Source organism: Lates calcarifer, linkage group LG13 (genome assembly GCF_001640805.2).
Source record: "Lates calcarifer isolate ASB-BC8 linkage group LG13, TLL_Latcal_v3, whole genome shotgun sequence".
In the NCBI taxonomy this organism is placed as follows: domain Eukaryota; kingdom Metazoa; phylum Chordata; class Actinopteri; family Centropomidae; genus Lates; species Lates calcarifer.
In genome coordinates this window covers 16280504-16299493 of record NC_066845.1, presented here as the reverse complement: position 1 = coordinate 16299493, position 18990 = coordinate 16280504, and the positions used below count along the sequence as shown (strand labels likewise).

General features: G+C 40.6%; 1 protein-coding gene across 4 annotated transcripts in view; it reads right to left on the bottom strand.

Annotated features, from left to right (window-relative positions):
* lmx1bb (LIM homeobox transcription factor 1, beta b) overlaps positions 1-18990 on the bottom strand; it is a 61155-nt gene that overhangs the window by 37069 nt on the left and 5096 nt on the right. The window contains exons 1-4 of one of the 4 annotated variants that reach the window (XM_018669331.2): positions 13027-13911; positions 12713-12857; positions 10402-10524; positions 9707-9893 (exon numbers count right to left, since the gene is read on the bottom strand). In XM_018669331.2, the coding sequence (XP_018524847.1) occupies positions 9707-9893; positions 10402-10471 (257 nt within the window). In that variant the 5' untranslated portion in view covers positions 10472-10524; positions 12713-12857; positions 13027-13911. Of the gene's footprint in view, positions 1-9706; positions 9894-10401; positions 10556-10852; positions 11164-12712; positions 12858-13026; positions 13912-18990 lie in introns of those variants that run through there. The other 3 variants (XM_051075088.1, XM_018669333.2, XM_018669330.2) reach the window with 3 other exon arrangements.

The following is an 18990-nucleotide window of genomic DNA, read 5'->3' as shown; positions in this document are numbered from 1 at the left end:
GGAGAGTAAGGAGAGCAGGGAGCGGGCCGCTCGGCTGATGATAGAGGAGGGGGAGGTGGGGGGGGTGACTGGTGGTTTGGGTGGCACGCACCGCTTTCTGCCTCCAGAACAGCACAACCAAGAGGAGAATCCACAGACTGTGTCGCCTGCCAACAGCATGTCCAATGCTTGGCCGGGCGACAGACCCACTACACACACGCAAATGGGCACGCTACACACACATAAGGCTGCACACATGCAAGCACATTCACACAGGAATGCACAAACACGGCTAAATGCAAAGTAAAAGCTGGAATCTATAAGACACCATGAGATAAACGTGCTGTATTACGAAACTGCAAAAACACAGACATGAAGACACATTCACACCACAAACACTCAAAGTGGCATTTTTCCTAAAACCAGATTTTCTGGTTACTTTGCAGATTAAAGTTTAAGAGTGAAACTATCCAGCGTAGACATAACAGATGACGGCCACATTGTATTTTCACTGGCAGAGTGATATTACTGACAGCACAAGTCATGTGAAACATTCATCTAAAAAATTGCAGAGACAGAACAAACATTTTGGGAAGTTTAACCTCTCATGCTAGATGTAATTGATAACATGACCTCATCAAAACTTCAGTTCTCTGATATTTGTTGTGAGACAGAGTCTTAGAAGAACCGAGGACTGCAGGGCAATAAATAATGCAGTCCTAGCCAGTGCTGCGCAGAAGCACAGTGGAGTGATGAAGGTTGAGAGGCCACCGGTGACCCCGGCTACACGCTGCGCGAGGGCTCCGCTCAGAGCCAGAGCTGTCTCTCCAGCTGGGATCACAACACAGAGTTGGAGCTCTGGTTTCAGAGCACAACTCTGGCCTGGGGCTGGGATGGCGCTCCCCTGTGAAGCTGGGCCTGCAGGGCTAACGTTAAGGCAGACAGACGCCCAGGGGGTCAGTCAACCCACCCACTCTCAGGAGGAGGCAGCGACATGCATAGAAGCCAAAGACTGATTGGGGCTGCCTCAGACCACAGCTTTGCTTTTTTAACTGCTGAGTTTGGGTTTGCATTAAGCTTCAGCCTACTACAGCTATTTCGGTTCAATGGGGTTTCCAATGAACCGGCACCAGAGGCAGATTCTGTGCATAAATAATGTGCTATGAGACCGTGAGGTTGAATCAAACAATACTATAGGCCAGAGGAGAAAATTTAGATGAATAGAGCAAACAACTCAGCTTTCACCTGCAGCAACACATTTTTCTTATCAAGGCAACCAAATAGAAATCTGCACCCAGAGAGCACTGTGAAATCACATCAGCACAAAAAACTCTTTGAAAAATCTTTATGTTTTATCCCCCTATCCATCCCTTTCATAGACACCAGATCATTTTGCAGCGTTCAGGAGTCGTGGAATTTCCCAAGAAGACGTATTGTAGCAGTTTTCTGGGAAATATTAATATCCAGCCCGCAGAGGAAAGGTAAAGGGAGAGGAGAAGGGATCGGGGGTGTACAGCAGGGGGGTGGGGTACAGACGATCAGTATCATGGCATGGTACCTGATGATAAAATACCTCTTCTATTGCAACTCTTTCCAACCCCCTGTGCACAGTTGGCTCCGCTGTTTGCCACCTTTTTATGCAGAACATAGCGTCTGTCTCCTAAGTGACACTGGTGGTGGTGGTGGGTGAGTGGGTGGGTGGGGGCAGTGGGATGGGGGGTGGGGGGACTGAAAGTCCAAGATGGGCAGTCATCTCCTCAGCACACACTCCCCTGTCATCACGGCTGCACTGCAGATTCCCCACATCTGCCTTGCCTTACACCGCTTAGCCCCGCTCTTACCAAGCCCCCATCATCTCTGCCTCCCTCCCACGTCTCCACTCCCCCATCAGGATCATCCAAATATTTCCCCTCGCTGCTTTTTGAAGCTTCCATGGGTCACGGGACCTCATGCACAAATCATGCTGGCTTGCCGTGGGGGGGCCGGTCAGAGAGGACGGGAGTGAGTCAGACGCGCAGAAACCCAATCTGCACTGTTTTCATACGGGGGTTATTTTTCCTGCCAAGACAGCCATCACCAATCAGCGGCTGGTTCTAAACAGCCAGTTTAGGGAGCTCTCGCTGTAGATGCCGGTCCTGGCAGCTGATCTCACGCATACTCCCCAGCCACGCCAGGGGGAAGAGATGGAGAATAAATTCAGAGAGCCTGACAGCCTGCAGTGGTTTAACATGGGGGTTAGCCCCAAATACATAGCTCTGGGTTTATGTTGATGGATGGATAACCAAATCCGTCTCATTGTTTGCAATAAAACATAGATGTTAGTTTTTACACTATGACACCACACTCACTATGGTGCTGAATTATGATCTACTGAGAAAGAGACAAATGCAAAAATTCTGTCAGCCACCAGTTTTGGAACTTGTATTCTTGAGATGCAAGGGAGAAAATAACAAACTCAAATACACAAGGATAATAAAAGAATCAAGTCAGCTCTACAGTGTGTGGGCACAGGAGGTTTCACTACCTAATGCAGAATTTTCATAACAGAGAATATTGGACGGGCCCTCAGACCAGGCTGGTAAACAGGACAGACAGAGAGAGATGAGTTGGTGCGGACCCCTCCCTCCCACCTGCAGAGCACACCAGCTCAGGGTGAGAGGAGATGCTGGGCAGGAATCTGCAAGTGCTGGTTAAAGTAATCACATTGGTCTCACTGCATCTGATCTGCAGTCTAACAGACTTCCAAACAGTTGAATGAGTAAATAAAGTGCCCCAGGGGACTCCCGCTGGAGATGGATTACCACAAGGGTGCACACACAAAAGGAGCTGAAGCCCCACAACCCGATGTGAGCCGCAGACAAAAGCCTAGCGCTGGACCTCGACCAGGGAACCGGCAAACTTTATTAATCTCATCCTAGACTGAACCTCCTGCTATTGCAATCCATGAACTCATAGATGGACGTATGCTCTGCTGTGACTGTGACCCGGTACACACTCGGAAAATCACTGTGCATGCGTGTCTCTGATTGCATGCATTAGCAAGCAAACATATGCATTTGCACACGAGACGTTGTATTTACAGCTGTGTGCTTGTGCAAACATGTGAACATACTGTACTGTAGATGCATAAATGTGTGTGCGCCCGCGTGAGTGTATATGCGCCCGCTCGAGTGCATAGACCACATAAGATGAGTCTCATGCTCACTTGGCTGTGGAGGCCGGGGTCTGGAGGGGACTAAGGGCCGTGGCATTCTGCAGCCCCATCCCACCCTGGCCCCATTCTTCCCCCTTTCTGGGCCTGACACAAATAAAAGGATTAGGAGCCCCCGTTTCCGTCAGACCCTCCATTCAAGACAAAGCTCTGACCAGCTTAGTGTCACACTTAATGATAAAAGTGCAAATCTCTGTCAGTCACTTTGGGCAGGAATACCGGTATTTGGGGGCTAATCTCATTTGATGAAGATTAAAAGGGCTAAAAAAAAAGGAGAAAAAAAAAAGAAATGCGTTTTGCAGTATCTGTACAAAAATCTATACAGCTGAAATTCAGACAGCCAAATTTGTCATGTAGCGACTTTGATGAGGTACTGAAATGTATCTTTAAAACACAGAGAGTGAATGTGAGGCAGTGGAGAGAGCTTAGATTAGAGACAAAGAAAGAAAGGAGCACAGAGAGGATGCAAGTGTACATACACACACACATACACATGCGCCCACACCCTCACAAAAACCTTGGGTGTATGTAGACAAACACACAGCTCTGCCCATTCCCATGTAGAGTTAGAATGTGTGATGTGAGTGTGAGAGTAAGCCTTGGGCACACAACAGTCTGAATGCAGCACTTGCCACTATGATGCCAGTCCTCTCTAGTGTATCTGTGAAAAGCCTACGTGTTGGAAAAACATTCCAGAGTGGGATCACATATACACAGTTGGGGCCAGCAGCGATACTGTGAGCCAGCAGCAGAGGCCATGTCTCAATTTCTCATGCACGTTTGACCAGGCTGCCTGAAGAAACAAGTGTGGGCTATTCCCAAACTACAGAAGCAAAAGGAGACAAACATATCTGTAAAAATACTGCAAATGTGCAGAGATAAATTAGTAAATGTTACATGGTCACCGACACACCATAAATGATATTTGAAATGAATCGTTTCAGCGCAGCAAAAAAAAAAATCATTCTCCTGATTTAAACATGTAATCTGGCAAATTGAAATTGAAAACATTTGCTGAGTGTGTGTATTTCTCAGCTGGCTACTTTAAGAAGCCTGTTGCAGTATTTCACAGATTTAGCCAAAATCTAATTTGTAAATTGCATTTAATGGTTTGTGGTTGCCTTCCTTTCTGTTATGAAGAGTTGTCATGCTGTGAAAATAAACCTGAAGGCCCGAGGACTTGGAGCCAGTAATGAAAATCACTGTGTTGCCGAGCCGAGGGCTTTCTCTCCACCATCACTGATTAGCATTCCCGATTGACTGACATGTCCCACTGGCTGCCTAACAGCCGGCTTTAGGAGATGAGGTTAAATTGTGGCTACCAACAAATTGCATGCTTGAGTTCCTCTGCACCCCTCCGCTATCATCCAGTGTAATGTGAGCACACCAGGCAGATCCCTCTGCAGATCCTTCTCCTCCCCTGCACTACAGCTCCCCCACACAAAGCCACAGAGACCTCTTTCCACATCCCCTGCCACCAGTCTGGCCTCTAAAGTGGTGATGGGCATTACCGTGGCTGAGCCTCTGTGGCTTCCCATAGTGTCCTGCAAAGTGCTTTGTGTTCCAACTGCTGCTACACACACATACAAACCAGTATGCTTATAGTGCCCCCCCCTCCAGTTCCCACCCCAAACACACACCCCATACCCACTAATTTCTACTAAAACACACAGCAGAAATGCCTTTAAAATAAACCATCATGAAATCACCTGATTTAATAATGTAACTACTTTCTCTTAAGATTCACTGACAGCATCACAAACACACTGAGGGTGAATACAACAGCAGGCTATTGAATCTTTCATGGATGTAGCTGGTGCAAAATTCATAAAAACACTAGTCACATATACAAGAGTACATGTAAAATGATATGTTTAAATCAAATATTTATCGCTCAAAGAGCTATTTTCAGGAACCAAAGAGAAAAAAACCCAGAGAATCCAAGTGATGCAAATAAATAGCACTGCAACAGGTCTTTTAATGGGTATAACTGCAAGGGGGTGGGGGGGGTGAACAGTTAGCAAACCATGAGATGACAGATGATGCATCCTAGTATGCTGCTGGGACAGGCCGAGCCATGTTGACATAAAACCCAATACTTCCTTACAGAGGAACGGGGCCAGCTACGGCTAGCTCCTTGCCGAGCATTAAAAATCCCAGCAAGCTGAAGCAATATTATCCAGCTTAGTGTTTCTAACATTAGATTTGTCTCTCTATAGAGGTCCTCTTTTATTTACCCAAGAGCAGTGGCTAAAGACACATTTTTATCCTTTTTAGAGAGAATTAAAAAAACAAAGCAGAATAAAGTAGCTGAAAGTTAGAGAGTCTTCCACAAAGGAACGCACAGCCACAGATCAGCCTACAGAGCTGCTCCTGAAATGCTTTAGCAGGACTGAGGACGGTCTTTAATTAACTGCAAAACTACCCAGCTGGGTTGACAACACAAAGTACGTCCTGGGTTTTTTTGTTTTTTTTTCATTTCTCTTCTTTTCTTTTTGTGCGTGTGAGTGTTCACAAAGCGCCAGGCCACGCGGGAGTGTCCTAGAGTGAGTAAAACACACACACGCTCGGTGAGCTAACACAGAAACCCAGCCGTCAGCAGCTATCCAGTACACACACGGCTGCAGCGTCCCAAGCACAGCTAATTAAAAAACAACAATTTCACAGGAGGGCACTCCAAACAGTTCTAAAAAGCAGCTCTCAGCACACCGGGGGATCGTCCAGTGTACATGGGAGGTGAGACAGGTTCTGGGAGCACTGCTTTTATGGCTCCATCACTGCTGTGTTTTTCTACTACTCACACTGCCGTGACCTGAATTTTTCATTTTGCTTATGGCACGTGAATTTGAAAATTTGGAAAAATCAGCATGCTGATGTATTTGGATGAGTTACAAATGAAACATTCTAAAATAACATTTTGCTAGACAGTAAAACTTTATAGAGCGTGGAAAAAAAAATCTACTCTGGAATGTAAGGTTTTTATGCATCAGCAGGACCCAAAAGTAGGCAGCATGGTGTGTAATATAGTTAGTTAATGTTATGTTTTGTGGATGGAGCCCATGGCAGTTTTCTAACAAGGCAGTCCATTACAGGGGTGTTGTCCAACACTTCAGTCAAGTGATAGGCCTTATTACATGGCTGCTTTCAAAGCATCTGCTTGGTTAGAGAAAAGGTCCCTCTGGGGAAAAGATCTCCCTCTTTCTAATGATGTATAATTGACCTCCAAACACCAGGGCACAACAAACTCTCTCGGGGTGGTGTAATTCCACTCTGCCTTTTACATACCGCCCGTCTCGTTCAAGCTTGTCCCTCCTCTACGGCTACGGCTCCTGTCCAACTGACAGCTCTGCCTCTTTGCCTTCATTCTTTATCAAACTCGCTCTGAAATACTTGAATAAAAAGCTGCGCTACGTTGCCGCATTTCCCCTCTACTAAAATACATTTCATTTTATTTTCCCCTCCATAAAATATGTCATCTATGACATCTGTATATCTGATATCTTTTAGAGCCTAAATCTTAAGCCGTCGAAAATATTCCTCCTCCTATTTCATATCAAAACAGGAATGACAAGCAGAGGTCAACTGCATGACCTAAAAAGACACAAATATATGGGATAAAGGCTAATACAATCCAATCTCATTACTATATAATTGCACTGTATGGAGCAAGATGTGTTGAACCGTGTTGGTGGGAGTTTTAATAACACAGTATACAATTGTTTTCCCCCATCTGCACTTAAACCCGTTCCAAAGGTGCGAAAAAAGACTGCTTGCCAATTCCTTGATTTATTATAGCTAGTGAGAGCTGATTACGGGGCATGAATCAGTTGCTGTAGGAATGTAATTAGGCACGTAGACCTCTGTAAGGCTAGGAGCTCTCTTCACAGCCCAAAGCAGTTTGTGGGCTGACAAATGCATCTTAAATGGGTGTCATAAAAGTCAAAAAGGTGCCAATTACATCTTTAAGTATCCCATCAATGCAAATGAAATAAACAAAAAAAAGGAGTAGTTGTGTCTGTGTGGTGATGGAGCGACCCTCCAGCTAGCTTTAAACCCGGAAGGGGTTTTTTAAAAAGAAAAAAAAAGTGGGAGAAGGAGGGTGAAAAATTAAAAGATGTGATGAATAACAGTGTGTGAGAGCAGGACGGCACCCAGCAGGTTGTTGTGTTTGGCTGGGGTTGATCAGTATTGCCACACATGCTCACAGCATTCAAAGTAGCAGAGAAAAGGGGGAAATGGTCAGTCATATTCCAAATATGGTACTTCAAAAGCATCTCTGAAACTAAATGCCAGGAAAGAGAATTATTTGGAAGCAAAACAGATTCTGTCTACGTTTGTATGTTTATCTCTGTCTTCTTCTCTTAAAAAAAAAAAAAAAAAACTACAAATGGACGGTGCTAAGTGAGGCATGAGAACGAGATCCCTCTCTCTCTCTCTTTCTCCCTCTCTGCCGGGACTGTCTCAGCTTCCAGCCACCTCTGAGCCGTGACGCCGTGACTCTGGTATCCCCTGGTTACTGCTATGAATTTTTCCATTGTTATCAGCCGACTACACTCCTGTCACAGGGCTGGATGAATGGCACGCATGGCAATAGATGTAACTCTTTGTTGCTTGCAAGGTATCTAGCAGAGAGCCATAATGTCCCGGTAATCGAAGTAGAATTGTTAAAAAGGCCGGACACAAAAAGCTGAAAATTCAGTGACAAGCATGAAAAGCGCTCATGCGATGAGAAACACAGGGCACCCCAGGGTCCTCCCAGGCCAAACAGCCAACCTCAGCATTGTAACACTGGTGTTACTTAGCCTCAGTATTTTTGCTTCACTATATCTGCCACCTCTGCTGCTTTTATGTGATAATTTACTAATTCAATTTACTAATTTATCTCACTCCATGGATAATGGTTGTCATGCTAAAAACCTTTTCATGGGAAAATTTAACAACTGCAATTGAATTTGATTTCTTATATATATACTTATTGTCTTAGGCCTAGTTTAGAATGTAAACATACAGAGAATAAGCACAAGGGGACAATTCCTACTCTACTCCCATTTATTTATAATTTATAAAATTATTATTTCAGTAGTGGTAATGTTAATAATGCTGTTGTTATTTTATTTATTGTGTTGCTGTGAATTAGTGCAGTTGCTGCAAAGCAAATGATCAAATTACCAATCTGCTTTTAATCCCATTAGACTGTTGTTGCAATCGCAGTCCAGCATTTTAACCCAGAATAACTTCGAATATTTTCAGGATGTTTTCAAACTGTGAAACTTGGAATTTAACAATAAATTATTAATGAGTTTAAAATTGTTTGCGTGTATGTGTGTGTTGGTGTGAATATGTGTGTGTGAGAGAGAGACACGCGTGCACAAATGGCTGAACTTTTAATTATGTTTCCTTACTAAATCCACCTTAACGTGTTTAGCCTCGCAGGTATAGACAGAATTCCTATGGAGTAAAAAGCGCAGATTGTTTTTTCATTAAACCGTTAAATGGCTGCCATGACTCATATGCCGAATGCTAAAACACATCATATCCAATAAAATAAAATAGCCTAAAATAAAATAAAATAAAAATAGCCTCGAATCAAAATAATAAAAGCCAAACAGTACGATAAAATTGTAACAATCAAATAAAGAAAACAAATAAAAAATATAGTATTTAGGGCAAATCGAGGCGCGTGATTTACAGAGTAAATGAATAATGTCTGATCGGAAAATGAATCTAACCCTGTGCTGTGGGCTCAGAGTTCACGGGGAGACCTATTGAAAATAATGTTTTCCATATTTTGAATGAATCTGAAACGGCTGGGTGGTGATAACACGGGGAAAGGCCACAAGATGCGGCCGGGAAATATTGTATAACCCTGTGTGACAGAGAGCGGAATAAAAACCGAGAGTGCACGCCTTCACATCTTTCTTTTTTGTTATAAATGTACTCCGTCCGCAGAGACAAAGGTGGAAATATCGTGGGCCACTGTGACAACAATAAAGCCAAGCTTATGACAATAATACGTGACCGCTGATGCGAGCGTCCTCCAGCCAGTGTGAGCTCTCTGGAAACATTTCCGTTTATCACATTCATAATCAAAAATTTTTTTTTCTAAACGAGTGAAAAGCTCCGATTTAACCCCACTGGTTCCTGTTGCTCTTTCACTGATTTGTATAAATTTGCAGGGAACTTAATGGCAATCTTCGACTGAACAAGCAATGGCAACAGGTTAATTTAAATGTCATATCTCTATTTTGGTTGATTTTTTTTTTCCATTGGTTAAATCTTGTAAAATTCAAATAAGACTTCACATCAGCTGAATGACTGTATTTTTGTGCATTGTGAACGTGACACATACACACACACAAAGGCCTTCAGGCCAGCAGCCACAGCCATCACAATGTCTTTTTTTTTTTTAAATCATTGCATACCAACCAGCAATGTGAAGAAATGCAACAAAAGAAAAAGGAGAAAAAAAAGAAGAGAAAGCAGGAGATTCCCTCCCCGAGATTGAATTGTGCTTACTGTTGGTAGTCGTGTTTGCAGTAAAGTTTCCTTTCTCTGAAGTAACAGCTGGTGGTGAGAGGCTGTTGACACACGGTGCACTGCAAACACTCCTCGTGCCATGAGGAATCGTTGACTCTCATCAAGAAGCGGTCGGAGATGGGACGCTGGCATCCTTCACAAACGGATGGATGATGACATTCAGTGCCTGGAAAACGGAAGAGGAGTTTGGGGAAAGGAGAGAAGGCCTGAATCAATGCCTGATTAAAAACTCAAAAAGGCCCACACCCTGGGTGCTTAAAGAGATCAACTGAGGTGTATATGGCATTTAATCAAATTTAAATAAGCAGGTTTTAATGGATGAATATGTTTTTTTTCCTCCAGTAAGGACATCACTCATCCAGCCTTTAGGTGTCTGAATGGTTCATAATGCGTCTCATTGACAATATCATAAAAATTAAAACGACATTTGCGGTCACTGTTCCTGTTTTGTTTTTTTTTTAATCAAACGTGACTTTTGGTTGGTTTTGCGTGATCAGAGATGAAAAAAAAAACACATCAGGAAACAAACTAGCGATGGGCACGCATGCAAAAATAATGGCACCCAGACAGGGATAACAGTGTTTGACCTGTGCTCGCACATCAGGGTGATTTGCAGAGGTCTGTCTACCGTTAAAAACAAACCCAAAAAACAAAAATCAGAAAGCAGAACTCACCGAGCATGACTCCGAGCGTGGCCTGTCCCGATCGCAGGGGATGATCTTCAATTTTTATGCCGTCCAGCATGATGCAAGTCTCGGACTGTTCTCCGGCGGAGAGGCGCTCCAGTGACACCAGACCTGTGGCAATATCCATAAGAATACGGTCAGACTTGACAAGAAAATCCCGGGCACACACACTCAAAAAAGAGAAGCTGTCTGTTTGCGGAGGAAGAGCGAGGACGACCTGTTGAAACCGCCGGAGCTCCGTGTGACACACAGCCTGCAGCCCGGAGGAGGGAGAATAATAGAAAATGAACTTAACTAGGCTGAGATGCAGAAAGTCGACTCTGATGCTCGCAACAGTTTAAAAAGGTAAAGGCAGTCTAAGCCGGCTACACAAATCCCTGGCGTGTCAGAGAGGACAGAGAGCAAACAATAAACGTGGAAAACTGTCTCGAACAGTCACCTGTTATGATTAGAGGAGCCGAAGGAAGCTTTATCTTCTTCGTCCTCAAGCCGACGGGGGGGGAGAAAAGCTGGGAAATGTCTTCACGGAATAACAGTTTTCGTCAAGCAGGAGGAAAAAGGGGAAGAAAAAGTTGACAACAAATCCAAAGATGGGGAGTTATGTGTGTGTGTAGATGTCCCGGCAGTAACTCTTTGGAAGTAGCTAACAGAGACGGTTGGTTGGTTGTGCTCCTGTCGCTTGCAAAAAGTCTGAGATCGAGATTGAGGCGAGTGGATCCTCCCACTCCTGCATGCATGGCTACACTTTTTTTCATTCCCCCATTCACCGCCATTGGGATTCTATTGGAGCAGAGTACAGTGCGCTCCACACAGTCCAATAACAACACACACATGGAGTCAACCGAGAGGAAAACTAGGAGGAGAAAAAATGATATTTGGTGATATAAGGCCTAACTGGACACACTGACACTGTGTTATAATAATAATAATAATAATAATAATAATAATAATAATAATGTAACTAACTAAAATTAAATTATTAAGCTTCTGATATCACACACCCTGTAATAAAATAATGCACTCTGTGGAGATTTTTTTTTAGAATATTAAAGCCAGAGGGAAAAAATCTCCTGTGTTTATCATGAATTGTTATATTTCTCTCAGTTAAGATAAAATACAGATACCTGTGTGTGTCTGTGTGTGTGTGTGTGTCTCCTGCAGCATCACATGATTTCCTCCTTTGCTCTTTTGTGTATTGTTTCTAATAGAAGCTGCTGTCCCCCCCTTTCAGCTGATGCACCTGGCGATCAGTGGTGATAACAGCGGTCTGTCCAGTACTGAGGTGGCCTCTGACAGCCCAAGGGAAAATAACCTAGCTGTGACAGTAATACTACTAATAATAATAACAATAATAACAACAACAATAATAATAATAATTATAATAATAATTATTATTATTATAATAGAAGGAGAATTTATACACTCGGCCTGTATTTATTTTGCAGGAGACAACTGCAGCTGTAGATCAGCTCTTATTATCAGCGGATCAGCAACTGATCAGTTTCCTTTATGATCTGAAGAACGAGCCCTCGTGCAGACAGTAAAATAAATCCACACTGACTACTTAAAAATCCAACAGTCTCTCAAATCTACATAACAATAAATAATATATTCTTTAAAAAAGCATATGTGCTCTACGTGTGTATTACAGGTTCTGTAAGTTACTAATATTCGGGAGTGATCGGTTCATTTCTCTGTCAAGATGTGATCAAGACGTTTGGAGAGGTGCGGAGCAGCACTGAGCGCTGAGGCCGGCCTGTCTGAAATTACAGGGCTGCTAATGGGATTGTGCGCTGCTTCCCATGTCACGCTGCATGAGACGCTGATTGTTATCAACTTCTTAAAAAAAAAAAAAAAACAGGCCCAGGCAAGACAAAATAAAAAGACTGGACACATGGAACAGGACTAAGGAAACGGAAAGCACGAGCACTGTATGCTGGGATCAGCTCATGCCTTTATGTGGAATATGAGAATGAGGACAAAAAAAAAAAAAAAAAAAAAAAAAAAAAAAAAGAAGCTGCAGAATAAAGATAATGAAGACATGACTGTAACACCGCATTCAACACTGCATGAAGACAACTAACATGGCAGCGACGGTTTAATAATAATAATAATAATAATAGTAATAATAACAATAATAATAATAATAACTTAAAATATAAACAAAGAAATTAAGCATATTTCTTACATAATTTAAAATAAAATAGTCTATTAATATATGTGCACATATACAAATTGAAAAATATATATTCATAATTTGAATTATGAATTTTGCGAGATCTGTATGTGCAGCGTGTACCTTCAGTCCACAGTCCTGGCTGCGTGTTGTTTTTGATGTCCTTTGTGAAGCATCAAGGCGATGACCTGTAGCCCACTTTAGAAAACAGAGAAGAGATTGTTGGCGTTGCCCTCTGCCGTTCACTCAGAGAATAGCTGTTAGTTATCTAAGAGACAGAGAGGAGGCAGAGCACAGAGGAGATCTCACTCACGCTCACATTTTCATATTCTTAACAATCACAGACGTGTTTAAAGTACATAGAAACGCAGTGTGAACACTGAAACGATGATATTTTTTCGTTAGAGGACACTTGCTGTGTTAAAATGAGTCCATACCTGCCAGCCATGAAGTCATCCACCCACGGCTTAGCTTTTTTTCTTCTTCTACTTCTGTTTCCAGCACTTCTATCAACATGGGGTCAATTACCTCCGCCTCACACTAATATTGGATTATCTTACCACTAAGCAGCATTATGAGCTGAGCACTATCAATACCATATAATCAATACATTTTCAAAAACATATAAAGCCTGCAGTCCACCTTCTCGCTCCCGCTCCTCGCCCCCTCCGTTCGTTCACCAGTTATTGGGCCAGGTCACTTGTGTGAATGAGGACATCAAACATGCATTCAATAAATCAATCCGCCAACTTTTAGCCCGCGGTGTTTTTAATGAGCCTCCGCATGACAAGCCCTCTCCCTCCGCCTTCTATAAGGCAGGAAAAAAAAAAATACTGCAGCAGGTGTGCAGCACAGAAACCAATGGTCCCTAAAGTTAAACAATTGACTTTATAAAGTAACCAGAACTGTTGCATCCATCGGGAAAAAAGGTAAGAAACTATTACAATGCGCCGCCATTCTATAGCAGCAAATGCACATTCCTGCAGGCTTCATCACACACAGTGTCTGCTGTGATTTCGATCAGAGTTTTCACATTGAGAAGAGCGACTCTGAATATTAAGACAGAAATGAAGCAGACGACAGGTTTTTGAACGCAATGTTTTCAGAGGAAGCGAAAATATGATCCAGCAGGGAGCGGGGGTAGAGTTAAAAACTGCGAAAATTTGCGCACATTTTGGAGGAAGCCTACAAAGTTCGGACGAAAGTGCATTAAGAAAACGAAGAACTCTATTATAACTAATAATCTTTTTTAAAAAGTCTTATTATGCTATTAAGTCTATTTAAAAGAATGTGTCATTATGCATTTATGTTAAGTTCTAACAAATTTAATTAATTAGATAAAAAGTGTGCCACAGAAAAGAACAAAACTGATCCTGAATAAATAAATACAACAAATAAATCAAATTATTTAACGACTTCGTTCAATCTAAATCTCATCTAAACAAACACCTTACAACTAAATTTCGGTGTAAACATATAGACACATTTTCTGCTTTAATTACATTAACATCATGCTGTTTATCAGTCACACAGGATCCTTTCATTCTCCAACCCAGAGAATAACTCACTCAACTCCAACTGTGTCAGGCCTGCTCTGCTCACACCCGGAGGCTACAATCAATGTATCGCAAACAATCACAGAAAATAACCTTCAACGTAAAATCATAATGTTTTGAATTGAATATGTGATGAACGCTTTGTCATAATCGCTTTTTAAAAACAATACCAGCACAGGTTTATCTGAGCTGAAATGTGAGCAATTTCAGTGATTGTGCCTCAAACAAAGCGCACCGATAAGCATTTTACAAATAAAATACCTTAGTGAAAATGGGAAGAACACTTCACATCCTCAAAGGAGAAACTCAGCAAACCAAAGACATAATGGCTCCCTAAATTGCAGGGTTAGAGGACTTTGATAGTTAACTCACTTTGATCTTTTAATGAGTGTTTCTAAGCTCTCCATGATGCTTTTTTTTTTTTTTTTTTTTTTTTTTGAGAAAAAAGAAAAAAAATACAGGCACCCTTAATTTGTTTGCTGCCGAGTTGCACTTGAGCATCTTAAAAACAGACTGGGACTGTGCAGTAGAGAATTATTTCTGATCCTGAGGACATGCAAAGAACTGGGGGAGATATCAGTTTTTTCTTTTAACCCCGCACGCGATTCTCTTACATGGACATTTCTGTAGAATCATTACTGAGGCTGTGAATGGAGGTTTCAAGGGCAGAGCACTTTTCTGGCCGCTGACAGTCGAGGATCAACAGTGAGGCTTATTGAAGGTTTGCACGTCGGCAATTTGCGACCAAATCAACTGTAATTTAATCTGTTTTTGCTGAGTCTTAATGTTTTCTGCACTTTTTTTTCCCAGCTGCTTTCATACCTTAAAAATGAATATTGTTACACTGTGATTTCACACAGCAAGCAAACAGGCAGTGCACTGCTGTAATAACAAATAGGCTATGAGATTGCCCAGGGCCCCACAGGCCTATGGGCCCCTGAATACTAAATTTAACTCGTTTTTATGTAAAGTTTTTATTTTAAGTCACAAATCGGGTCCATATTGTAATATTGATATTGTAATATTTTTCTGAAATTCTTTTCTAAGCGTTATTTACATGGTATAATGTTGTTTGAGCTTATTTAAATTCACAGATGCACATACAAGATAAACAGTGGGGATATTTACGTCACATCCCCCTCTTCCCACTCACTCACATATTTCTGCTTTTATTCTGCCTGAGCCACATGGTCCCCCTTATCTTACTGAGACAGCCAAAAAATATGATACTGCAGGATAATCCCAACTCCCCGGGGATTAAGCCAAAGTATAATACAGCACTGTCAACCCATGGCTAGATTTGTTTATGTTATGATTTATTGGATTCAGCTTCTTTTTCTTTTTCTTTTTTTTTTTTCCCACTGACAAATTTATTGAGTTCTTGACAGATGGTCTGACAGAGCCCTGTGTGACAGTGAGCTGACATACAAATTTGAAATGTGAGTCTGAAAAACTGTTTACCTGCATGTTTAGACTGAAGTTTGTTAACACATGGAGCTGTAATTTAATTAACACAAGATCTAATAATATAGACATATTCCCAAGCAGTGATAGACTGTACTATACTGGTAAAAATACAGATATAATTACAAAAATGCTTATACCTGCACTACTGATAATCACTACTGATTTTATTTTAAAAAGTGTGACCAAACAATACTTTAAAGCTAAAAACCATAATACATATAACTGTCTAAATGTAAGTAGAACAAGTCCTATAGAACATAGATAGATAGATAGATAGATAGATAGATAGATAGATAGATAGATAGATAGATAGATCTCAATCAAAAAAAAATAGTTAATGATTTAAAAGGTGAGTTTTGTTGCAGAGAGGAGATATCTAAATAACATCTAAATAGCACAATCACAGCTGTAAAACATAAACATTGACTACTGTTTAAAATTAACCATTTCCTGTTTGAAAACTCTATTTACATTTATTTTAAGGTGATGTTTATTACAATAAAATAAATCAAAGATATATGGGACTTTTATAATAACAAAAAAGAGAATCTAATAAAACACATTTAATCAAAATGATGTGAAATGTAAACTGGTAAAAGTTAAAGGCATTTTTTGTCAAATGTATTCAGATTTCTTGCCTTTTTGGTATAAATCACAAACACTTATCATCATTCTAAACTTCATCAATCCTTTTGTGAACTACCAGCTCATCTAATGACAGTGATCCACGATGCAGTCAGATTTATGCGCCTGGACCCCTTGACTCTAACACATATCACTTCACAGCTGAGAATACCCGGAACCCCTAAAACCCATCATCTGAATTACAACACCATCCCCTGCTGGACAAAACCAGGCAGTACAACTTCCTCTGCTCCACCACAGCAGTACTTCTATCACCCCTAAAAACATAGTTAGCTGAAGAAAATGAAAATAAAACACTGTAAAATCCAGCTGATAAAACGGTACTGAGTACTGTTAATACAGTGTATTAATTACACAAAATATGCTTCACATTACACGTCACATTAATACAATTTTATTGTTTAACTGTCTCTGAAGTCTGGCTTTGTCTTTAACACTTGCTATGATATTAAAGTTAAACTTTAAACTTTACTATGATAAACACAAAATGTAACTTAAATTACTTCATTATACTTGTATAAAGTAAAACATTTATAAGCATACGCTTGTATGCCATAGTTAAATTTGGCCAAATTTTGTTTCAAAATGGTTTTTAATGAGACTAATAACAGAACAATAATAGAAACACCATGTTTAGTATTTCTACTATTGACGTATCTATGCAGTCAATTGGCAAAAATTCAACAAATATTGTCAGCATATGTTGTCTTATTTGAAAAAAAAATTACCTGTCAAAGTATATTAGGAATGCAAATATTTATTAATATTAATAATATTAATTAATAGCAATTTTCTGGCAGTGAGATGACAAAAGGAATTACTTTACCACAAAGAGTGATCTTATGTATATTACTTGGACATATTTTGAATATGTTCCTTACTGTAACTCTTGCACTTTGTCAGTTTTCTTATTTGTTAACTATTCTGCCCTGGTATTGTTCTTGTGATGTGTTGCACTACACTTTTATTCTGTTGTAAAAAAAAAAAAAAAAAGTATATTACGAACACAGCATAAAATATGCAGAGAAAAAAATGTACAAGTTATTTTGTCTCAGAAAGGTTTGTAGATGAAAAGTTGACTGTATTATGTATCTACAGTTTAATGTTGTAGCAGCAAGTTAAAATTATTTTTCAGTGTTGGTTCAGTGTTTCAATGTTTAAGAATGCTTGACTGTTAAATTAGCAATGACAATCATTTTTAGAGAATAACACACTTAAAGTCACAGAGAAAATGCACATACACAAACAATATATATTTTTCATTTTTTCATTCACTCACACACACACACACACACACACACACACACACACACACACACAGTTTTGGTTGTAAAGTCACAAAAACTAAAAATGTAAGTTGAATGAGGTCTTTTCTGCATTGTGTCATTTAATAATGATGGTAATAACAAAAAACAAATAGCAAATGTTTTGTGAAAGCCTAATGATGACTTTTCTTTTTCCAAAGGATTATCTTCAAAACATTTTTAAAAACTGCTCAACGTTGGATCACAGATGGTAACAGATGATACATTATGAAATCCAGCAATAACAAATTCTTTTTATTCTGTGATGTGGGAATCTCCCTTTCCCTTCTGTTTTACTTCACACACAGGCCACGGCCAAACAAGTCTTCATGTGAGCCTAAGCCGTTCAGACACATGAGGAACAACTTACTGCAAAGTCATTTTAAACAAAATTAAACCATAGTCTCCAAATGTCTCCATGAGACACACACCCACATATATATGACTTTGTCTAACTGATGACCGCCTTAAGAATCTTAAATCTTTCCCCAACAAAGACTATTCAATATCCCACACAGAGGTGCTGAGTGGAGGAGTTACACAGAAACTAAACAATGGTTTGCCCTTGGAGAGGAGGTTTTTCACAAACTTTGAAAAACTTTGGCTCATGTGCACATAAGCAACTGATGTTATACCGTCACGCCACAGCAGGATACACGGTATTTGTTGTTACGTGACTGTTTTCATCATTAGCAAAAGTGTCACAGCTCAGGCAAGATTTGCAGGGCCTTTCATCAGATGATCATGTTCTTCAGTGGATTTGTCTCCGCAAAAATAATGTTTCCTCTGATGAAAAAAGCTTGAGCTGCGGGAGGCCAGGAGCATGATTTTAGGATGTGTGCCATTAACAACAAGCGGAGGCCTTTGCTACCCACTCCTCATGTGGAATGTATAAATTCTGTGTCTGCTGAATAAATTGCATGTGCTCGCAGACTTTGTGGCTGAAGTAGTGAAAGATATTCAAAATACTTCTACATAGATAGAGGCTGAGATACAGAGCTGGAACTGAATGGCTTTGTTTTCATGGTAAACATATATCTGGAGACTCAGCTGAACCTGGTATCAGCACTGATTCATGTGTTACATGTTCTGCATTAACACTGATAGAGACTAAAAATTAAAAATGAGAAATAAATTATTGCAATAGAAAAATAATATGCTGAAAATCTGGCATCAGATGCAAGCGGCAATAAAAAAAAAAAACTTTATTATCAAACATCTGTATATGTGTGACTTTTTTTTTAAACTGCCTCAATCAAACACACTGTGACGTGTTTTGTGTGTACTGAATGTGAGTGTGTGTGTGCACATGTACGAGTGTGTCATTAATAGGCTACACTTCAGAGAAAAAGGTAGAAATCCACCAGATGTTTTGCAGCTGGGTGGATCTGGTAGTGAAGATCTAGACAGCATCTGTCACAGGCGAACA